At 53.4% G+C, this 24,270-nt stretch overlaps 1 protein-coding gene across 2 annotated transcripts in view; it reads right to left on the bottom strand.

Moving 5' to 3' along the window:
• CLTCL1 (clathrin heavy chain like 1) overlaps nt 1-4,452 on the bottom strand; it is a 110,759-nt gene extending 106,307 nt beyond the window's left edge. For both annotated transcript variants that reach the window (XM_008250238.3, XM_051837308.2), the window contains exon 1: nt 4,302-4,452. In XM_008250238.3, the coding sequence (XP_008248460.2) occupies nt 4,302-4,343 (42 nt within the window). In that variant the 5' untranslated portion in view covers nt 4,344-4,452. The remainder of the gene's footprint in view (nt 1-4,301) is intronic.
• Between the last annotated feature and the right edge of the window lie 19,818 nt (nt 4,453-24,270).

Consider the following 24,270-nt stretch of genomic DNA (forward strand, 5'->3'; position numbering starts at 1 on the left):
GACTCAAGGCAGAGCCCAAGCTCGTGTGCACGAGGAGCCCACCATGGAAACGGGTGTGTAAAAAGGTAAGAGAAACCCCAGCAAACTGCAGCACCATGAAGGCGGCTGGGGAAGTGCTTACAAGGTAAATAAAAGGGAGAAGGAGCCTCAGCAGAGACAGGATATGGCCTCCAACCCTAACATACAAGCTATCTGGCCCTTATAGATGACCTGTGACCCTGTGACCCTGGCAAGAACAGTGAGTCAGGCCAAAACCAGGCAGCAGGCTATTGAGAAACAGCAAGGAGTGGCTGGATAGAGAAGGCAATTCCTTCACTCTGTCTCTGAGGGAAGAGATTCGAGGGGAGGACGAAGGGACAGAAAGAAGTGTGTTCAGGGCTGGCGTTGTGGCACAGTGGGTAAAGCCTCCATCTGTGGTGCCAGCATCCCATATGGTCACTGGGTTGAGTCCTGGCCGCTCCTCTTCCAGTCCAGCTCTCTGCTGTGGCCCGGGAGTGCAGTGGAGGATGGCCCAAGTGCTTGGGTCCTGCACCAGCATGGGAGACCAGGAGGAAGCACCCGGCTCCTGGCTTCAGATTGGTGCAGCGTCGGCCATAGTGGCCATTAGTGGGGTGAACCAACGGAAGAAAGACCTTTCTCTCTGCTCTGTCTATAACTCTCTCTCTGTCTCTCTCTCTCTCACTGTCTAACTCTGCCTGGCAAAAACAAACAAACAAAAAACAACAAGGGAAAGAGAAGATGGTACTGAGCAAGGCCCTTCCTGGAGGAGAGAAAGCGCAGCATCCAGAACACAGATGAGGGTTAAGGACACCACTTCTGAGGGACGGGAAGGCAGGAAGAGATGTCTGTAAGTTTGAAGCCTTGGAGGGGATGAACATTCCCCAGTCATGTCCCTGTGATGTCACTGCCAAGTCACTGGCTGGCAGCAAGATGGGTGTGGCAGGATCAGAGATCCAAAAACAAGCCTAAGTTTTGAAATGTCTGCCATGAAGGCAGAGTGTGCTGATGGCACAGAGCAGCCGCCAAGTACCCGGGTAATCCGGAGACCACAGACCACAGAGTTTCATTTATATTGTCTGCATGCCACAAGTACTTTACAGATAAGAGAACACAGCCTAGGGCCAGCGCTGTGGCATAGTAGGTTAGGCCTCCACCGGAGGGTGCCAGCATCCTATATGGGCTCTGGTTGAAGTCCCAGCTGCTCCACTTCCGATCCAGGTCCCTGCTGAAGCTGTAGAAGATGGTCCAAGTGCTTGGTCCCTGCACCCACGTGGGAGACCCGGAAGAAACTCCTGGCTCCTGGCTTTGATTGCCACAGCTGCAGCCTTCGTGGCCATCTGGGAAGTGAGCCAGCAGAAGGAAGACCTCTCTCTCTGTCTGCAACTCTGCCTCTCAAATAAATAAAATCTTAAAAAAAAAAAAAAAGGAGAGACAGAACACAGCCCTTCAAGACACCGTGGACAGACATTTAAAACAGCTGATTGCTTTCTTGTCTTTAAAGAAAACAGCACATTTGATCGGCAGGTTAAGTTCAGGCTATGGAAGCAGAGACTTGGGTGGGATCTGAGCTGTCACTGACTCTGAAATCACCTGAGTCAACTATGGTAAAAACGAGATTATCATCAGTTCCTAGGAAGATTCAGTGAAAAGAGATCTCTAATATATCCAGTCCAAAAGAAAGGGCTCAAGTCAGACACTGAGCCTGGGGGTTAAGAAGGCCCCATTCTTGGGGCTGGGCCTGGGGCTTGGCAGGTAAAGCCGTTGCCTGCAGTGATGGCATCCCAAGACCCAGCTGCTCCACTTCCAATTCAGCTCCCTGCTAAAGTCCTTGGGCCCCTGCACCTGTGTGGGAGACCTGAAAGAAGCTCCTGGCTCCTGAGTTTGGATAGGCACAGCTCCGGCCATTGTGGACAAACGGGGAGTGAACCAGCACATGGAAGACTTCTCTCTCTCTTTTTTTTTTTTTTGACAGGCAGAGTGGACAGTGAGAGAGAGAGAGACAGAGAGAAAGGTCTTCCTTTGCCGTTGGTTCACCCTCCAATGGCCGCCGCAGCCGGCGCGCTGCGGCCGGCGCACCGCGCTGATCCGATGGCAGGAGCCAGGAGCCAGGTGCTTCTCCTGGTCTCCTATGGGGTGCAGGGCCCAAGCACCTGGGCCATCCTCCACTGCACCCCCTGGCCACAGCAGAGAGCTGGCCTGGAAGAGGGGCAACCGGGACAGAATCCGGCGCCCCAACCGGGACTAGAACCCGGTGTGCCGGCGCCGCTAGGCGGAGGATTAGCCTAGTGAGCCGCGGCGCCGGCCGACTTCTCTCTCTTGGGGCTGGGTTTGGCATAGTAGGTAAGGTTGCTGGCTGAGACATCAGCATCCCATATGGACATCAAGCTCGAGTCCTGGCTGTTCCACTTCTGATCCAGCTCCACGCTAATGTGCTGGGAAAGCAGAGGATGGTCCAAGCCCTTGGGCCCCTGCACCCATGTGGGAGACCCAGGAGAAGCTCCTGGCTCCTGGCTCCAGGCTCCAGTCTGGCCCAGCCCCAGCAGACCACTGCCGCCACTGGAGGGGTAAACCAGCAGACGGAAAACCTCTCTTTCTCTGTAACTCTTTCAAATAAATAAATAAATACACACACACACACATTTTAAAAAGACAAATGGCCCAATAAATGGTAAGTATGAGGGGACTTCAAAAAGTTTGTGGAAAACAGAATAAAAAGGGAAGCTTATTTTGATAAAAAAAAAAATTTGAAACCCATGCAACAAAAAGTTCAGTAAAAATATATAGTACAAAAAAAAAACTGCATGGATTTCAAAGCCTTTTCTTGTGTCAAAATAAACTCACCTCTTTAAAAAAATTTTTTTTTTCTTTTTTAGGTTCTCGAAAGAGACAGAGAGAAAAAAACTCCCATCCACTGGTTCACTCCCCAAATGCCCACAATGGTCCAGGCTGCCTGGGGCCAAAGATGGAAACCAGGAACTCAATGCAAGACTCCCTCCTGGGTGGCAGGAGCTCCATTACTTGGGGCGTCACTGCTGCCCCCTGGGGATGCATTCCCGGGAGGCGGGAGGCGAGAGCCGGGAGCGGGGAGCCGGAGCCAAACCCACATCGTCTAGATCCGTGATGCGCGCTTCTCAGCTGCAGGGCTAAATGCCCGCCCCAAACTTCTTGTAATGCCACTGCCAATGAACTCTCCGAAGTACCCTCGTTTTATCAACAGGTACTCTGCTACCTCGCCTGACTGGCGCTGCCCCAGCTTAGGGAGAGAGATGGAGGTTCAAGGCTTCCACCCCCACCCTGTGCGACCTCAACCGGCTGACTCCCCAACTGATCTGGGCAGGATCATCCGGGCATCCCTTCCAAGGCACAGACAGAGGGGGCCGGACCGGTCCCCCTGAAACTCCCAAGTACCACCTCTCCATCAACCCCATTCCTGGCAGCTGCCACAGCTGTGTAGCCAAGAAGCCCGAAGTCTGAAGTCTGAATCCCGCTCTCGGTTTGCTGAATGAACATTGGTGCCCCCGGCGCTTCCTCATCCAGTACCCTAGGGGACTGTGATGATTTCAAAGGAAGCACTTAGCACGTAGCCCTCAGCTAGGGCCTCGGCAGCCTCAACCCCTCCCCCTGTAAGCGGACACCTTTTCACAGGTGCGCCCACCTTCCTGAACCACCCCCCTTCCAGCACGAATCTGCTGGGCAGAGCAAATGGGGACCTCACGGCAGAGCAAAACCTCGCGGGTGTTACAGCACCGGTGTGTTAGCAGGTGCCATACTCGAGGGTCCTAACGAAAGCACCTGTACTTGGATACCAGGGATGCTAACTGACAGGCAATAACAAACGCCGATCCTACGCATCCGAGACGGATTTGACTGTCTTGCCCCACCAGCCACCAGGGGGGACCGGGACAGATCCACAGACGGAAACTCAGCGGTGAGGGTCGCAAGACACAGAGAAGAGAATGGAAGCTGGACTCGGAGTTTCCAAGGCGTGCGGTGCGGTGCCCACCCCCGAGCTCTCCCAGCGCTCCGGACGCCGGGCGCCCCCCGCCGAGCCGCCGAGCGACAGCGCCCCGAAAGCGTCCGCACGCGCGGCTCCCGAGCCGGACCCCGACCCAGGTGTCCGCCCGCGGCTTGCGGCGGGGGGCCAGCGGCACCGCAGGGCGAGGGGCGCGGGGCCGTGAGACCAGAGGCCTGCCCCCCGGGCGGTCAGCCGGCCGGCCGGCCGGGGGGCGCGGCTGACAGGACCCAGCGCGCGACCCACCCCCCGGAGCCCGCCCGGCCGCGGCGTCGGGGCCCGACCTCACCTGGAAGTGCTCCTGGAAGCGGATGGGGAGGATCTGCGCCATGGTGGGCGCCGGGCCGAGGCGGTGGCGGCTCCCCTCGCGCGGACAGACCGGCGGCGGCGGCGGTGGCGGCGGCGGCGGCGCAGGCGCACTGTCCCGGGTCGCCGGCACCGCGCCCCCCGAGCGCGCGCCCTATGCGGATCCCTCCGCGCGCGCCCTATGAGGATCCCTCCGCCCGTCCGGAGGGTCCGCGAAAAGTAGTCCGGGGCGCCGCTGCTCTGGCCGGCGCCGCCCGCACCCTCCTCCTCGTCCCGGGCCTGGAGAGCGTTGGCGCTGTGGCCGGCTGGGTGCCCGGGGCAGTTGCGCGCCAAGGTGGCCTTGGCTTCGAGGGAGTGCGCGGGAAAGTGGACTGGGACCCCCTGGGCCGGCCCCTCCAGAGCAGGTGTGCGTGCGTGGGAGAGTGAACTCGGTTCCGAGAGTGTCCGGGGGCCGTGCAAGGTGAATTGAGTCCGGGGTCCGACCCGGACAAGTGCACATAGGCAAGCGAGGATGTGTCCTCGGCGGTGCCATGGGCAGGTGTGTGCTGGCCGGGCGCCGGGATCCCCTTCCCCAGAGCCTGGTTGTTCCGTGCGCCAGCCAGGGCCGTTTGTTGTTGTTGACAGAAGCGTACAGGGGAACCTTGAGAGTGTCTCAGAGCCTCAGATTTCAGATTGTCATGCAACACCATCAGCATGGGACATCCGCCCCTAGTCCTCTCCTTCCGGTTTTCAAGGCTGAGGACACTGAAGTGGACAGCCACTGGGATGTGCTCCACACTCAGCCAGGCGCTGCCTCTGGGATGGGGCTGCTGGGCCCAGACGGGGCACCCCCTGTGTGCACTGGGCTGGGCAGCACCTGTCCCCGTCACCCTCACCGGCTGCGGGCCACGTGGGGATCTCTCAGCCTGCAGCCCGTAGGTGCTCTGCAGTGTCATAACGGAGAGGGAGCAGGGAAAAGTCTGAGTGTGCCCCCTGGGGCGTGACCCCTGGTGGCTTTAATCAGCTTGTGACATCGGTGGCCCATGACTTCCGCCCAAGCCCATTCCAGCACAAGCATTGCTTGTGGACCACTGATAAGCCCGAGAGGGGACAGAACGGACAGCCTAGCAGCCCCCCGCCCCCCACCACCACCATGGTCGAGGCGTCCTCTGGCTGCTGCTGCTATTGTTAATCCCTCAGTGAGCACCCAGGGGCTGTGGAGGGCAGGGGCCAGGGGAAGCCGGGGCCGTGCTGGACAGAAGCTGCAGGAATGCCCCTTCCGCTAACAAAGCAGCCAGGTCACCGGCTGTCCCCTAAGTGCCCGGCTCTCGGGAGCTCCTGCTAACTACGGACGGAGCAGGGTGGCTCCACTTGGAAGTCGGCGGGCCTCTGGGGAGAATGCTTTGGAGCTGTGACAGTCACATCAGCAGTCCCAGCTAGGTGGCCAGGGCGGGGGAGAGCCCAGCCCGTGGGGGCCAGGTAGGATACCAGGACAATGGGGGTCGTTTTCAGCCAGGGGTCTTAATTTCGCCATTTTCCCCATTCTTGATGGCCTTGTGAGGCCCACTGTTCACCTGTTACACAGTAGGCGCTCTCACCCGAGGTCTCCTGGCTTACAAGGAGCAGGGGCGGGGTCGAGGCCTCAGCCCGCTCTGGAACCAGTGGAAGAGCCACAGCCATGGCTCAGATGCTTCGAGTCCCACGTGGTGGGCTTACCTAGGCTCATGGACTGACTTTGTTTTAAAAGCAATGAAGCGCCGGTGCCGCGGCTCACTAGGCTAATCCTCCGCCTTGCGGCGCCGGCACACCAGGTTCTAGTCCCGGTCGGGGCGCCGGATTCTGTCCCGGTTGCCCCTCTTCCAGGCCAGCTCTCTGCTGTGGCCCGAAGTGCAGTGGAGGATGGCCCAAGTGCTTGGGCCCTGCACCCCATGGGAGACCAGGAGAAGCACCTGGCTCCTGGCTTCGGATCAGCGCGATGCGCCGGCCGCAGCGGCCATTGGAGGGTGAACCAACGGCAAAGGAAGACCTTTCTCTCTGTCTCTCTCTCTCACTGTCCACTCTGCCTGTCAAAAAATTAGAAAAAAAAAAAAAGCAATGAAGGGGGCCCAGCACCAAGGCACAGTGGATTAAGCTGCCCTTTGGCACCCAGAGAGACACAGGACAGGGAGGGGCCGTTGCCAGCCCAGAAGTGGGGGTGGGAGGGGGCTGGCACAAGAGGACCTCACTTGGAGGCAACCTTTGCTCCGAACCCCTGAGGCTGCCAGGGAGCGTCTCTAAATTCACTCTTCGGAAATATATGTCCAAGGCCCTCAGTATGGGCCCCTTTAGGCCCCCAAACGTCACAGCTGCAAGAATCCCGAGCCTTTAGAGGACCCAGGGTTTTAGGCACGCCTTGGCTGGCCAGCCCCTAGGGTCCACGCGCAGACCCGGGGCCTGGCAGCGCTGCAGGAAGTCCTTGCTCTGCTGCTCATCAGCTGGTTGTTTTGGGCAGGTCGCTGGGCGTCTCTGGGCCTGTGTCTCTGCCTTGGAGGTGCTGAAAGAAGTGGAGGAGTTGTTCCACAGAAGACGCTGGGGGGACAACCCAGCCAATCCCAGGGCACAGGGTGTGAGCGCAGGGGAGGCCTGGCTTCAGAACACGCACGATTCAAACACAGGCTGGGGTGGGGCGGGGCGAGGCGGGGGGGGGGGGGTGCGGCATGGCAGGCCTCAGCGAGAGGATTCCAGGGAGGGGCAAGGACCCCAGCACGTAATACGCAGAGAATCCATGGGCCTCTACCAACCATCCGCTCTACTAAGCGACACTGTCCCTTTTTCTTTCTCCTTTTTAACTAATTAATTAATTTTATTTATTTGAAAGGCAGAGGGAGGGGAATACAGAGAGAAAGGTCTTCTATCTGCTGGTTCACTCCCCAGCCAGGACTGGGCTGATCCGAAGCCAGGAGCTTCTTCCAGGTCTCCCATGCAGGTGCAGGAGCCCAAGTACTTGGGCCATCTTCTACTGCTTTCCCAGGCCATAGCAGAGAGCTGGATCGGAAGCAGAGCAGCCAGGACTTGAACCAGTGCCCATATGGGATGCCGGCATCGCATGTGGTGGCTTTGCCTGCTATGCCACAGTGCCGCTCCTCTCCATTTTAGAAGAAACACAACACCGAAGCTGTGTGGGAAGGGTCTCACTGGAGGTGCTGCTGCTGCCAGGGGCTTGCCCAGCCTCAGCCTGGGTCTGGGGCTCCTCCTCTGTCCGCTATCTCTCAAGATGGCCAGTGCCTTGGCCTTTCTCTGCTGATGGGCAGGCTCAGGTGGCCACCCTGGCTTTGAGCTCCAGGGAATGGAGGAGGCCCTCAGTGTAGGCTCCTTGTGTGGTCCACTCTCCCCCCACTCCACCCCGATGCCCGGCAGCTGGTGCCTTAGAGAGCCAGGCCCATCTCAGCGCCAGCTTCACCCTAGACCCTGGCACACCTGCAGCAGGTCCCAGGGTGCTTTGCGAGGCTCAGGCATGCTGGGGGGGGGTGCACATAGCAGAGACCAGGATCCCATCCTCGGCGCCAAGCCCCAGGGGGGACTCAGGACTGCAGGGCTTGGGGACAAGCACCCTCTCGCTGAGCGGGGGTCTTCCCTCCCCACCTTGTCACTAACACACTGCACCCAGGGCAGCCCCTGCACCACCCACACCTGCCGCTGCTTCCCCAGGCCCTGTGACTGATGGCAGTGCGCCCCATCCCTGCTCTGCACTGGCCTGGAAATCAGCGACAGGTGCGTGTGAGTCGGCCCCTGGGGAACTCCCACCACCACCCCACCCCCCGCCAACCTCCTGTGGAAAAGCAGGAGGAGAATGTGTTTCTTTCCAAGGCCAAGGCCATGGCCATGGCCAGGGTGGGCACCCAGGCACCCTGTCCCTCCCAGACCCCCCACTCCCCACCCCACGGATGCAGCCTGGTGCAATGCTCTATCACAGAGAGAGGAGGCCAGCTGTGTCCTGGGATGCTTCCACTTGTCCTCGCGTGGCAGCGTGGGCTGCCCCACGTCTGGACGGCAGGAAGCACTCAGTGGAGGGGAGGCACTGGCTCTGCCCCCGATGTTTCGCATTGAGGAAGTGCCACGTCTAGTCGCTCCGCACAGCTTGCAGAGAATTGAGATGTCGTGTGAAGGATGACTCCTGTTCTGCAGGGATTTGCAGTACATCTCTGGGCTCTGTCACATTCTGGGCCTGAGGCTTCCTGTGCAGGCCTGGTGTGGGACAGGGTAGACCTGGATGGGGCGGAGGAGGCGCTGGAGCTTCTATGCCAGCCATCTTCACTGCTGGGATCTGGCGTGGTGCTGCGGGAAAGAGGCGCCCGGGGCACATGGCCTGCCCGAGAGCAGCCTGCTGCCCCTCAATTTCTCTGTCCACAGCACTGAGCACCAAGGGAAGTGGGTCCCAAGAGGCCTGAATTGGGTCTGGGCAGCCCATCAGAGCTGGCCCCGAGCACAGAAGGCCAAGGACCAAGTCCAAGGCACAGTCTGGGGCGAGCTGGAGGTCAAGGCCAGAGCTCTGAAGCTCCGCGTCAAGTGCAAAGTTGAGGACGAGGCCACAGCAGGAGCCTGGGGAGTGGCCTTGCCATCACTGGCCAGCAGTTGCAGGCCAAGTGTGTAGGTGGATCTGGCTCAGAGGCCATGGGCCATCAGGTGCACATGCAGGCCACATGGAGCCCTGGGAACCTCAGGCTGCAGGGACCGTGAGGAGCGAGGCCTGTGAGTGGCAGGTCCTGTCTGTGCTCCCGGCTCTGGAGGCTGGGTTGTAGCAGTTGTAGGGGGCAGTGTGGGGAGACCACAGGGGTGGGGCAGAGGGCTTTCTTTAAAGCAGCCGAGGGAGAACGAAGCCAGGCTGCTGGCAGGGTCTCTGCACCCACCCCCAGAGGTGACCTATGGGATCAGCACTACCTGGGCACCCTTGGCTGTTAGCCCTGGGAGGGGCTGGCTGGAAGAGGTGGGCAGCCTGGGGCTCAAAGCAGACACCATCAGAGGGACAGAGCAAGCCGGAAGTCCTGGGTGGCCCAGTGGGATGGGCAGAGAAAGGTTCTGGAAAGAGTGTAGCTGCCGGCGGCACAGGTGCACCTGCCAGGGACAAGAGACCCCAGGCCCACATAGGTCAGCACAGCTCAGAACACAGTCGTTCACTCCATGATCTCCAACAGACACCAGCATCTGCGGATTCTCCCGTCCTTGGTACAAAATGTTACCGTACTTGCAAATAAGCTGCACATTGTCTTGTCTGCAATGAATTGTCTGGAGGGGACTTAAAGTACCTAAAGCAACAAAGGCTGCTTATTTTTGGAATACTTCCTCTCCGTGGCATGTCAGTTCTGAGGGTGCAGAAACCCTGGATGCTCAAGGCCATGGACACGGAGCTGCCTTGTGAGGACAGGGCTGGCAGCGTTGGTACTGCAGGCTGAGGGGAGGCAGGCTTCAGGCTGAGCACAGAACACACTTGCGGGAAGTCCAGATCTGCGGGCAAGCGGATCTCATCCCCCACGCAGGCCATGGGGCAGCTTTGTGTGCTGCAGAGAGATCAAGGACGTGGAGGGCCCATGGGTCCCCACAGGAAGGGCAGCTGCCAGCCAGGAGCCCTGCATCTCCTTCCGTCCCCCACCCCCAGACCCAGCGCCAAGCAGGGTGCCGGACGGTGGATGCTGTGGAGGCGGGAAAGCTCAGGCCCCGCTAAGGTCACGTGGGGAATCCTGCAACAAGGGAGCTGTGCCGTGGGCCAGGACCCCCTCGGATACCACGCCTTGTGTTCCAGCCGCTTCCTCCAAAGCAGACGGTGCACTTGGGGAAGGCCTGCCTGGAGCCGGCAGCCGGGACTGAGAACAATGTGCGTACTCCTGAGTGTGGACGCGGGTCTGGTGCGGAGAGCTGAGCCACAGGACATGTGCCCTAGAGGGGAGCAGAGAGGCCCGTGGGGGAGTCTGTGCCTGGGCATGGGCAGGGTGCTCTGTAACACCAGGTGCGCATGCGCAGGCCAGGGGTGCCCTGGAGATGCCAGGGGCTGCAGGAGGGGTGGGGAGTCCTGCTGTGTGCAGGGGTGGGGGCAGGGAGCTCGCATCTCAGCACCCAGAAGCTGAGGCTCTTTTCGGAGATGAGAGAAGCCCCCAGAGGTGATGAAGCCATCATTTTGCCTTTTGTTCTTGTTAGCTTATTTATTTTTACTTATTTGAAAAGGAGAGAGAGAAGGCAAGAGAAACCGAGCTATTTTGGCAGGGAGAGCAGAGTGTGGGGTGCTGAGCGGGGAGGGTGGGTGCAAGGGAGCACAGAGGCGGCCCACACTGAGCAGACAGGTGTCCTGGCGGAGGCGTGAGGACCGGGAGAACGGGGAGGGTAAGGGCCAGTTCCAAGGCGGGGGAGGGTGTCTGGAGGTCTCTGTGGTCAGAGAGAGAAGGGCAGGAGGGTGGGAGTAGTGTGCACACCCTGCAGGTGCATATAAATGTGTTGACTATGTGGCTGGTGTGTTGGTGGGGCTGATGAGCAGAGGGGGGGCTCAGGGAGGTGCCAGTGTGTGTGAGAGAGAAGTCGCGTCCCATGCACTCACCTGTCTCATCCCCTACGTGGGTCCCTAACTCCAGAGCCTGCCTGAAGCCGCATCCGCATCATGGCCGGCAGGGGGCGCTGCGTTGCCGAGCGGCCGGGAGGCCCTTCCTAAGGCTGGAATACAGGTTGCCTGTCTGAGCCTGCGCCCATCTCCCGAGTTGCCTGGTTGGTAAGCTAGCTTCGATCCCAGCTTAGAAACCACTACACCTCACCAAGACTTCCCTGGAGGATGTCACACCTGGGCTCCTGAACCTGTGGGCATGCATGGTCCCCAAGACAAGGGGATCTGGAACCGGGCATGGAAATAAAGCAGGAGCAAGCTCTCACAGCCTGGGACCTGCACCCACACAGGCAGAGCAGAGGGGATGCAGTGCAGAGTCTGCGGGTCAGGGACCCCATTCCAGGGCTTCCACCCCTCCTGGTGGCTCTCTGAGCTGGCCCGAGACCACCCTGAACTCGTGGCTTCCTAGCCTGCCCCTGGGCAGCGTTTTGCACCATGAGCACGGAGAAGCATCTACTTGGATTTCTGCCAGTCCTCCTTTTAATCCCTAGCCCTCTCCTTCCTGGCTCTGGGCCACACCCCAGCCACAGCAGACGGCCTTCCGGCACCAAATTCACATGCAGGTGCCTGCCTGCCGACAGGCTGCGACGGGGCCGCTCACTGTGCTGTAGGGTGAAGGCAGGCTGTGCAGGGCTGTGACTCCAGCCCATCCCTGTCTGTTCTTCGCAGAGCTCGGAGGGAATGGCCAAGGTCACAGGCTCATCCCATGAAACAGGTGTAACCTCTGCCTGTCTCATCTCTGTGTGAAGAATTATGGCTGTCCCCACGCTCGCAGCCTGCATTCTAAAGAGGAACCAGGAGGCCAGGGCGGGATGATGGATTTCAGGCTGAACAATCCCAGCCTGTCCAGCAGCAGCAATCACAGTGGGGGGGGGGGGCGCTCCCTGCTCCCCTGTGTCAATCACATGGAGAAGCTCTCACAGCAGAACTGGAAGGGCCCCCAGGGATGGCTCTCTGCCATCTCCCTACATCACAGCCAGGAACACCAAGGCCAGAAAGGAGCATGGCCTGCTGTTCTGTGTCTCTTTCCAAGGTCCAAGGGACACCCCAGCCAGGAGATGGGCATTTCCAGATGACACCGTCTTATACATCCCAGCCCTGACCTCTCACGGGCTCTTGCTTATTTATTTATTTATTGGACAGGTAGAGTGGACAGTGAGAGAGAGAGACAGAGAGAAAGGTCTTCCCTTTCCGTTGGTTCACCCCGCAATGGCCGCTGCGGCTGGCGCACCGCGCTGATCCGAAGCCAGGAGCCAGGTGCTTCTCCTGGTCTCCCATGTGGGTGTAGGGCCCAAGGACTTGGGCCATCCTCCACTGCACTCCCGGGCCATAGCAGAGAGCTGGACAGGAAAAGGAGTGACTGGGACAGAATCCAGCGCCCCGACCGGGACTAGAACCCGGTGTGAGCCGCGGCGCCGGCCTCTCACCGGCTCTTACACACATGAGAACTGAGAGGCTGCATGTGATCGCTCACCCACCCTGGAGTGACCTTAGAATGCACGGGGTCTTTTTTTTTTTTTTTTAAGATTTTATTTATTTATTTGAGAGGCAGACTTACAGACAGAAAGAGAGAGAGAGAGAGAGAGTCTTCCATCCGCTGGTTCACTCCCAAAATGGCTGCAACGGCCAGAGCTGTGCCAATCCGAAGCCAGGAGCCAGGAGCTTCTTCTGGATCTCCCACGTGAGTGCAGGGGACCAAGGCCCTGGGCCATCCTCCACTGCTTTCCCAGACCATAGCAGAAAGCTGGATCAGAAGTGGCACAGCCAGAACTCCAACTGGCACCCATATGGGATGCCGGCACTGCAGGCAGTGGCTCAACTTACTGCACCAACAGATACCCTCTTATTCCAATGAAGAGAAGAGGATCCTATGAAGATTTGGGGAAGACATTTACATTCTTACCAAGTTGGCTAAAACCGACAGTGGCAAAGAAAACACAGAACTCAGGAGCGCCATTGCAGTCTGAATGTGAATATCATCACTTCGTGAAAGACGGGGGTGAGAATTCCGTGCCGCAAACAGGACAGCCCCGCAAATCGCAAATCGCACCCCTCAGCTCTGATGGAGATGGTCTGTGACCCCAAAGTTGTCAACAAGGTGCTGCCATCTGTGACTGTGAAGTTGATAGAAACTTTTCTAAATCATTTTTTTTTTTTTTTTGACAGGCAGAGTGGACAGTGAGAGAGAGACAGAGAGAAAGGTCTTCCTTTGCCGTTGGTTCACCCTCTAATGGCCGCCGCAGCAGGCGCACCGCGCTGATCAGATGGCAGGAGCCAGGTGCTTCTCCTGGTCTCCCATGGGGTGCAAGGCCCAAGCACTTGGGCCATCCTCCACTGCACTCCCGGGCCACAGCAGAGAGCTGGCCTGGAAGAGGGGCAACCGGGAGGAGAGGCGGGGCTGGGGGAGTGGATGGTGCGCCTGAGGCTGGCGTGGACCTGAATGTTCTGGAGGGTCAGGTGGATGGGGGACATCTACAGCCCCGCACACCACCCCGGGGCATGCCACGGGGGGCGGGGGAGGAGGACCTGACTCTGGGCAGAGCAATGTGATCAGAGCCAGGAGGCAGATGGAGCCACCCAAGGGGAACTGGGGCTGGCAGAACAGCCTTACCTAGGCATGGAGGGAAGTCTGTGAGGAGCGAGTGTCTGGGGGTGGAAGAGGGGTCCCTCCCTAACCAGGACGGCACCCGTGCCCACGCCTAGCTCGGGAGGGCGGGGATGTCACTTGGGTGTCTCCCCAGCTGGCAGAAGAGAGCCTGGTGAGAAGGGATTCCTCGTCGACCGCACCCTCAACAATGGACAACCATGGCAACTTAGCCCACAAAGGCCCAGCAGGAAGGAGGGTGCTGCCTGGAAGCGAGGTTGCACCCAGGGCTTCCAGCTGCAGTGCACACGGTCTGCAGGGCCCACAGCTTGCGCCCAAGGCCCCCTCTTCCCCGGTCCTGGTGCCGTTTTGGCCGGGTCTGGGAGACTGGGCCGGCTGGACGTTGGCGGTTCCTCCAGATGTCAGCGTCTTTACCCTGGGAGCGTGCCTCCTGCTCTCGGCAGTGCACCCACACCCCAGGCCACCTCCACGGCTCTGCTTCAGGCACGGATCCAAGTCAGGAGATTGGTCACGTCTGTCAGGATGAGTTCTGGAATCTGGGTTACTGCTGGCAGACTCTGGAGACCAGCCCCCTTCCCCGGGCCTATGAGTCACAGGGATGTGGCCTCAGTGTCAGTGGGGCGTGCTGACTTGGCTGTGATCCGGACAACAGCCCAAGCAGGGGGCTCGCCCACTGTGACCCGTCCACGGCTCCCGAGGCCCCACCTGCCTCCTGAGGCCACGTGACGTGTCTATCTCTGAAGTCCTCCCCCTTTTCCTCCTCTGCCCCCTTCCATGTGCAAGGTCCACTGTCGCACTGTCGTCTCCCTCATCCCCCCCCCCACCCCCAGAGCCACACGTCCTCACAGTCAGGGTTGGCTGTGACAGCTGACTTGGGACCAGGTGTGTGTGCTTGTGTCAGGAAGCAGGAAGCAGGCCATGCACAGCCTCATAGAGAAGCCGCCGCGGATGCCAGGCCAGCGTCTCATGGCCTAACGCAAAGGCTTTGCCCGTCCACACAACTCGGGGCCCATGGTTCGGGTCCGGTGTGGGCCCCTCCTGTCCCACATTGGAGCAGCTGCGTTCAGCTCCCGGCTCCAGCTCCTGCCTCCAGTTTCCTGCCAGTTTAGACCCTGTGGTGGCCTAGTCACCGAGTCCTTGCCAGCCATGTGGGAGACCTGCATTGAGTTCCTGGCTCCCAACGTCAGCCCTGGCCCAGCCCCAGCCATGGTGGGCGTCCGGGGAATGAACAAGCAGATGGCAGCTCTGTCTCTCTGCCTCTCAAATCATTTTTTAATGAGAAACTCGGGCAGCAGGCACACATCTTGCTTCCCAAACTCAACTTAATTTTCGCTATTTGTGTTCTGCTAAAAAAAGTTGTCTCTTCCACCATGGATTCAAGCATGAAGGTCCCTTGGTCTTTTTTTTTTTTTTTTAAGATTTATTCCTTTTATTTATTTGAAATGCAGAGTGACAGAAAGGGGGATAGAGACAGAGAAAGAGAGAGAGAGAGAGAGAGAGAGATCTTCCATCCGCTGGTTTACTCCCCAAATGGCTGCAACAGCTGTAGCTGGGCCAAGCTGAAGCTGGGAGTCTGGAACTCCATCCAGGTCTTCCATGGGAGAAGTAAGGGCCCAAGCACTTGGGCCATCCTCCACTGCTTTCCCAGGTGCATTAGCAGAGAGCTGGATGGGAAGTGGAGCAGCTGGGACTCTAATATGGGATGCTGGCCTTGCAGCCGGCAGCTTCACCCCCTGCACCACAGTGCTGGCTCTTGTCCCCTGGTCTTAGAAGGGCAGCTGGCAAACCCTCCCTTCCACTGTTGAGATCCAAGGGGTTCAGCCTGCTGGGCTCCGGCTCAGGAGCCCATGTGCAGAGGTGCTGAGGTCCCAGCAGCCTGTGCAGGAGTGGGAAGTCACGTGCTTTCCACACAGAAGGTCCCCTTAGAAGTCTGTCCCTTCTTGAGAGCTGCGCCCACCCCCAGTCAAACAGAAAAACCTGACTCTGGGAGGGGGGTGAAATAACTGGAGGTTAGGACTTAGTGAAAGGGTGGAGCTAATGAACTGAGGTGGTGAAAAAAGAGACAGTGGGCGAGAGAACTCATGGAGGTCACGTGAGTACTCTCCAGAGAGGCTACAATTTGGTAACCTTGGCAACCCGGTGGGAGACTGTAGGGGAATTTGAGCCCACACTGAGGGCAGAACTGATTCTTTGTGTGGTCCTGGGGAAAAAGCAGATGAATGATATACACATAGAAGGCAGAGATCAGAAGTTGACTACCTTCAATTCTGCTCAGCTGTGTGGTATGACTTTCCTCCTGAATCAAAAGATTATATATAAATAAATAAAGAGAGAGAGAGAGAGAGAGAGAGAGAGATTTACCACGCCTAACTTGAGTGTGTCACTTTTGGCACACCCTTAACCCTGAAGAACCAAGCAAAGCTCTCTGGCCACACCCATCTCAAGCCTCAAGACTCTAAGGCTCCTCCAAAAGCAGAAAGTCCACTTAACACAGTCATTATATAACAAGAAAAACACACAACAGTGAGGGAAGAAGAATCCAAAGAATATCTCCACAATGCCAAGCAACAAACACAGAAATCGAGGGAACAAGATCAAGGAAGACATTATGACACCACCAAATGAACAAGACACAAGACACCCCAAGCCAAGATTATGAAGATGATGAGATAGAATAAATGCAAGATATGGATTTCAAAAAATGTATGATAAGAACATTTAGAAATTTTCAAAAACAAATTCTTGAACTACAGAAATCCTTACTGGACAGGATAGAAAATCTCTTTCGTGAAAATGAAATCTTAAGGAGGAATCAAAATGAAACGCAGAAACTAGTAGAACAGGAAAGTGTGATAGTAAAGAGAAATCGAAATGAAATGAAGAACTCAATAGATCAAATGACAAACACATTGGAGAGCCTTAAAAACAGAGTCAGTGAGACAGAAGAGAGAATATCGGACTTAGAAGACAGCACAGGAAAGTATATAGTCAAACCAAAGAAAAGAAGGGGAAATTAGAAATCTAAAAAAATATTGTTGGGAATCTACAGAATACTATTAAAAAGCCCAACATTCGAGTTCTAGGAGTTCCTGAAGGCATGGAGAGAGAGAAAGGGTTAGAAGGTCTTTCTAGTGAGATACTAGCAAAGAACTTTCTGGGTTTGGAGAAGGGCAGAGACATCCTAGTACAGGAAGCTCATAGAACCCTTAGCAAACATGACCAAAAGAGATCCTCACCATGACACGTTGTAATTAAACTCACCACAGTGAAGCATAAAGAAAAGATCCTGGCCGGCGCCGCGGCTCACTAGGCTAATCCTCCGCCTAGCGGCGCCGGCACACCGGGTTCTAGTCCCGGTCGGGGCGCCGGATTCTGTCCCGGTTGCCCCTCTTCCAGGCCAGCCCTCTGCTGTGGCCAGGGAGTGCAGTGGAGGATGGCCCAGGTGCTTGGGCCCTGCACCCCATGGGAGACCAGGAAAAGCACCTGGCTCCTGGCTCCTGTCATCGGATCAGCGCGGTGCGCCGGCCGCAGCGCGCCGGCCGCGGCGGCCATTGGAGGGTGAACCAACGGCAAAAGGAAGACCTTTCTCTCTGTCTCTCTCTCTCACTGTCCACTCTGCCTGTCAAAAAAAAAAAAAAAAAAAAAAAAAAAAAAAAAAAAAAAAAAGAAAGAAAAGATCCTAAAATGTGCAAGAGAGAAACATCAGATTACTCTCAGAGGATCTCCAATCAGATTCACAGCAGACTTCTCATCAGAAACCCTACAGGCTAGGAGGGAATGGTGAGACATAGCCAAGGTGCTAAGAGAGAAAAACTGCCAGTTCAGAGTATTATATCCCGCAGAGCTCTCATTTGTGAATGAAGGTGAAATAAAGACCTTTCATAGAAAACAGAAATTGAAAGAATTTGTTGCCACTCATCCAGCCCTGCAAAAGAGGCTTAAAGATGTGTTACATGGCCAGTGCCATGGCTCAATAGGCTAATCCTCCGCCTGCGGCGCTGGCACCCCAGGTTCTAGTCCCAGTCGGGGCACCGGACTCTGTCCCGGTTGCCCCTCTTCCTGTCCAGCTCTCTGCTGTGGCCCGGGAGTACAGTGGAGGGTGGCCCAAGTGCTTAGGCCCTTCACCCCATTCGAGACCAGGAGAAGCACCTGGCTCCTGGCTTTGGATCAGCGCAGTGCGCTGGCCGCAGTGCGCCGGCCGTGGCAGCCACTGGAGGGTGAACCAACGGCAAAGGAAGACCTTTCTCTCTTTCTCTCTCACTGTCCACTCTGCCTGTCAAAAAAAAAAAAAAAAAAAGATGTGTTACACACAGAAACACAGAAACACTGTCATCAATATTAAAGAAGGTAAAGGAAGGAAAGCTCACAGCAAAAGATCACAGGAAGTTCAAAGCATATATTAGAAAATATCTTTGGGAAAATGGCAGGGCAAAGTTACTACTTATCAATAGTCACATTGAACATTAATGGTCTCAACTCTCCAGTTAAAAGGCACAGATTGGCTGAATGGGTTAAGGTACAAAACCCATCTATTTGCTGCTTACAAGAAACACATCTTCCCAACAAAGATGCATTCAGACTGAAAGTGAAAGGTTGGAAAAAGATATTCCATGCCAACAGAATTGAAAAAAGAGCGGGTGTAGCCATCTTAATATCAGACAAAATAAACTTTAACGCAAAAGCTGTTAAGAGAGACAAAGAGGGGCACTATATAATGATTAAGGGATCAATTCAACAGGAAGATATAACTATTATCAATCTATATGCACCTAATTACAGGGCACCGGCTTATTTAAAAGATATGTTAAGGGACTTAAAGGGAGACTTAGATTCTAATACAATAGTACTAGGGGACTTCAATACTCCACTCTCAGAAAAAGACAGATCAACAGGACAGAAGATCAACAAGGAAACAGTAGATTTAAATGACACTATTGCCCAATTAGATCTAACAGATATCTACAGAACTTTTCATCCTACACATAAAGAATTAACATTCTTCTCAGCAGTACATGGAAGCTTCTCTAGGATTGACCACATACTAGGCCATAAAGCAAGTTTCAACAAAATCAAAAGAATTAGAATCATACCATGCAGCTTCTCAGACCATAAAGGAATGAAGTTGGAAATTAGCAACTCAGGAATCCCTAGAACATACGCAAACACATGGAGATTGAACAACATGCTCCTGAATGAACAATGGGTCATAGAAGAAATTAAAAGAGAAATCAAAAACTTTCTGGAAATAAGTGAGGACAACAGCACAACATATAAAAATTTATGGGATACAGAAAAAGCAGTGCTAAGAGGAAAATTTATAGCAATAGGCGCCTACATCAAGAAATTGGAAAGGCACCAAATAAATGAGCTTTCAATGCATCTCAAGGATCTAAAAAAACTGCAGCAAACCAGACCCAAATCTAGCAGGAGAAGAGAAATAATAAAAATCAATAGGATTGAATAAAAAAAATTACAAAAAATCAGCCAAACAAAGAGCTGGTTTTTTGAAAAAATAAACAAAGTTGACACTCCATTGGCCCAACTAACTAAAAAAAGAAAAGACTCAAATCAATAAAATCAGAGATGAAAAAGGAAATGTAACAACAGACACTACAGAAATAAATAGAACCATCAGAAATTACTACAAGGACTTGTATGCCAGCAAACAGGGCAATCTATTAGAAATGGATAGATTTCTGGACACATACAACCTACCTAAATTGAACCAGGAAGACATAGAAAACCTAAAGAGACCCATAACTGAGACAGAAATTAAAACCATAATAAAGGCCCTCCCAACAAAGAAAAGCCCAGGACCAGATGGATTCACTGCTGAATTCTATCAGATATTTATTATATTTTTTTGACAGGCAGAGTGGATAGAGAGAGAGAGACAGAGAGAACGGTCTTCCTTTGCCGTTGGTTCACCCTCCAATGGCAGCCGCAGCTGGCGCGCTGCGGCCAGTGCACTGTGCTGATCTGAAGCCAGAAGCCAGGTACTTATCCTGGTCTCCCATGGGGTGCAGGGCCCAAGCACTTGGGCCATCCTCCACTGCATTCCTGGGCCATAGCAGGGGGCTGGCCTGGAAGAGGGGCAACCAGGACAGAATCCGGCGCCCTGACTTGGACTAGAACCCAGTGTGCCGGCGCCGCAAGGCGGAGGATTAGCCTAGTGAGCTGCGGCGCCGACCTCTATCAGACATTTAAAGAAGAACTAACTCCAATTCTTCCCATACTATTCAGAACAATCAAAAAAGAGGGAATCCTCCCAAATTCTTTCTATGAAGCCACCATCACCTTAATTCCTAAGCCGGAGAAAGATGCAGCATTGAAAGAAAATTACAGACCAATATCCTTGATGAACATAGATGCAAAAATCCTCAATAAAATTCTCGCCAACAGAATACAAAAACACACCAGAAAAATCATCCACCCAGACCAAGTGGGATTTATCCCTGGTATGCAGGGATGGTTCGATGTTCGCAAATCAATCAATGTGATACACCACATTAATAGACTGCAGAAGAAAAACCATGGGATTATCTCAATAGATGCAGAGAAAGCATTTGATAAAATTCAACACCCTTTCATGATGAAAACTCTAAGCAAATTGGGTATAGAAGGAACATTCCTCAATACAATCAAAGCAATTTATGAAAAACCCACGGCCAGCATCCTATTGAATGGGGAAAAGTTGGAAGCATTTCCACTGAGATCTGGTACCAGACAGGGATGCCCACTCTCACCACTGCTATTCAATATAGTTCTGGAAGTTTTAGCCAGAGCTATTAGGCAAGAAAAAGAAATTAAAGGGATACAAATTGGGAAGGAAGAAGTCAAACTATGCCTCTTTGCAGATGATATGATTCTTTACTTAGGGGATCCAAAGAACTCTACTAAGAGACTATTGGAACTCATAGAAGAGTTTGGCAAAGTAGCAGGATATAAAATCAATGCACAAAAATCAACAGCCTTTGTATACACAGGCAATGCCACGGCTGAGAAAGAACTGCTAAGATCAATCCCATTCACAACAGCCACAAAAACAATCAAATACCTTGGAATAAACTTAACCAAGGACGTTAAAGATCTCTATGATGAAAATTACAAAACCTTAAAGAAAGAAATAGAAGGGGATACCAAAAAATGGAAAAATCTTCCATGCTCATGGATTGGAAGAATCAATATCATCAAAATGTCCATTCTCCCAAAAGCAATTTATAGATTCAATGTGATACCAATCAAAATACCAAAGACATTCTTCTCAGATCTGGAAAAAATGATGCTGAAATTCTTGTGGAGAAACAGGAGACCTCGAATAGTTAAAGTAATCTTGTACAACAAAAACAAAGCCGGAGGCATCACAATACCAGATTTCAGGGCATACTACAGGGCAGTTGTAATCAAAAGAGCATGGTGCTGGTACAGAAACATATGGATAGACCAATGGAACAGAATTGAAACACCAGAAATCAATCCAAACATCTACAGCCAACTTATATTTGATCAAGGATCCAAAACCAATTCCTGGAGTAAGGACAATCTATTCAATAAGTGGTGCTGGGAAAATTGGATTTCCACGTGCAGAAGCATGAAGCAAGACCCCTACCTTTCACCTTACACAAAAATCCACTCAACATGGATTAAAGACCTAAATCTATGACCCAACACCATCAAATTATTAGAGAACATTGGAGAAACCCTGCAAGATATAGGCACAGGCAAAGACTTCTTGGAAAAGACCCAGGAGGCACAGGCAGTCAAAGCCAAAATTAACATTTGTGATTGCATCAAATTGAGAAGTTTCTGTACTGCAAAAGAAACAGTCAGAAAAGTGAAGAGGCAACCGACAAAATGGGAAAAAATATTTGCAAACTATGCAACAGATAAAGGATTAATAACCAGAATCTACAAAGAGATCAAGAAACTCCACAACATCAAAACAAACAATCCACTTAAGAGATGGGCCAAGGACCTCAATAGACATTTTTCAAAAGAGGAAATCCAAATGGCCAACAGGCACATGAAAAAATGTTCAAGATCACTAGCAATCAGGGAAATGCAAATCAAAACCACAATGAGGTTTCACCTCACCCCGGTGAGCATGGCTCACATACAGAAATCTACCAACAACAGATGCTGGAGAGGATGTGGGGAAAAAGGGACACTAACCCACTGTTGGTGGGAATGCAAACTGGTAAAGCCACTGTGGAAGTCAGTCTGGAGCTTCCTCAGAAACCTGAAGATAACCCTACCATACAACCCAGCCATCCCACTCCTTGGATTTTACCCAAAGGAAATTAAATTGGCAAACAAAAAAGCTGTCTGCACATTAATGTTTATTGCAGCTCAGTTCACAATAGCTAAGACCTGGAATCAACCTAAATGCCCATCAACAGTAGACTGGATAAAGAAATTATGGGATATGTACTCTATAGAATACTATACAGCAGTAAAAAACAATGAAATCTGGTCATTTGCAACAAAATGGAGGAATCTGGAAAACATCATGCTGAGTGAAATAAGCCAGTCCCAAAGGGACAAATATCATATGTTTTCCCTGATTGGTGACAACTAACCAAGCACCAAAAAGGAACCTGATGAAGTGAAATGGACACTATGAGAAACAATGACTTGATCAGCCCTTATCATCACTGTCGATGTACAATTTAATACTATATCCCTTTTAGTATTTTTGTTTGTTCTACTTAATACCATTGGTTGAGCTAAGTAATTAACACAGAATTATTCTTAAGTGTTTAAAGTTAACTGAAAAGTGATTTCTGTTAAGTATGAGTGGTAATAAGAGAGGGAGGAGATGTACAATTTGGGACATGCTTAAGCTGACTTGTCCCAAGTGGTGGAGTTAGAAATGTGCCAGGGGATTCCAATACAATCCCATCAAGATTGCAAGTACCAATGCCACCTCACTAGTCCAAGTGATCAATTTCAGTTCACAATTGATCACACTGATAGGTCTAAGAGTCAAAGGGATGACATAAACAAGACTAGTGTCTGCTAATACTAACCGATAGAATTAAAAAGGGAGAGAACGATCCAACATGGGAAGCGGGATACACAGCAGACTCATAGAATGGCAGATGTCCTAAACAGCACTCTGGCCTCAGAATCAGCCCTTAAGGCATTCGGATCTGGCTGAAGAGCCCATGAGAGTATTTTAGGCATGGAAAGCAAAGACACTCTGGGAAAAGAAAAAAAAACCCACCACCACCACCACCAACAGACCTAAATGAAAGATCTCTGCGAGTGAGATCCCAGTGGAAAGAACGGGCCATCAAAGAAGGAGGTACCTTACTCTGAAGGGAGGAGAGAACTTCCACTTTGACTCTGGCCTTGTCGAAATAAGATCAAAGTTGGCGAGCTCAGGGGGCTTCCATGGCCTTGGCAACTCATGACTAGAGCCTGGGGAGATTACTGATGCGTTAAACAAGAGTGTCAATTTGTTAAGTCAACAACAGGAGTCACTGTGCACTTACTCCCCATGTAGGATCTCTGTCCTTAATGTGTAGTTCAATGTGAATTAATGATATGACTAGTGCTCAAACAGTATTTGGCAATTTGTGTTCTGTGTGGGGGCAAACTGATGAAATCTTTACTTAATATGTACTAAATTGATCTTCTGTATATAAAGATAATAAAAATGAATCTTGATGTGAATGGAATGGGAGAGGGAGCGGGAGATGGGAGGTTTGTGGGTGGGTGGGAAGTTATGGGAGGGAGCTGTTGTAATCCATAAACTGTACTTTGGAAATTTATATCTACTAAAAAAAAGTTAAAAAAAAAGAAGTCTGTCCCTTCTCTCTGTACCAACAGCAAGCCGGGCTGGTCTCACCTCCTCCAGGGACTGCAGCTCTGCCCCCTCCTCGTGGGGACGCCCTCTCGTCTTCCCCTCCCGGCACCTGCACCTGACTGCTCCCCAATGCCCTCACGCCTTCAGACTCCAGGAAACACGAGCAGGGAAGAGGGGGGACCTTTTCTGGGTGGCCCCTGCTGCCTGCCCTGCTGTAACCCCAAGCGGGGAGGGAGCGCATGCTGAGGTTGACTCTGAGCCCAGCACGGGGATGGGGGCACAGGATCCACAGAAGCCAGGGCTCACCAGAGTGTCCAGCCCACCTGGCACATGGGCGCCCCCAGGCAGCCACCTTGTTTCCATTTGTCACTGCCAGGCTTTTGAACCTGGAGCCCCGGGGGTCTACAGGAGCACACAGTGGCGCTGGGCCTTAGGACAGCCTTTGCACATTAGTGACTGACAAAGGAAAGGTAGTTAATCAAAAAACGTGTGCATTTGAGAGGCAGAGAGAGCCCTGAATGCCCCACAATGGCCAGGGCTGGAACTGAGCCAAAGCCAGGAGCCAGCAACTCCATCCAGGTCTCCTACGTGGGTGGCAGAGACCCAATTACTTAAGCCATCACTGCCACTTCCCAGGGTCTGCGTTAGCAGGGAGCGGGCGTCAGAAGCCAGACCTGGGAATCGAACCCAGGCACTCCAATGTGGGATGTGGGTGTCTTAACCACCAGGTTAAATGCCTGCTCCATTTTTTAAAGAGATTTATTTATTTATTTGAAAGTCAGAGTTACGCAGAGAAGGAGAGGGAGGGAGAGAGAGAGAGAGAGAGAGAGAGAGAGAGAAAGAGAGAGAGAGAGAAAGGTTTTTCATCCGCTGGTTCACTCCCCAGATGGCTGCAATGGCCAGAGCTGAGCCAATCCGAAGTCAGGAGCCAGGAG

The sequence above is a fragment of the Oryctolagus cuniculus genome, chromosome 21 (assembly GCF_964237555.1).
Source record: "Oryctolagus cuniculus chromosome 21, mOryCun1.1, whole genome shotgun sequence".
NCBI classification, from domain to species: Eukaryota; Metazoa; Chordata; class Mammalia; order Lagomorpha; family Leporidae; genus Oryctolagus; species Oryctolagus cuniculus.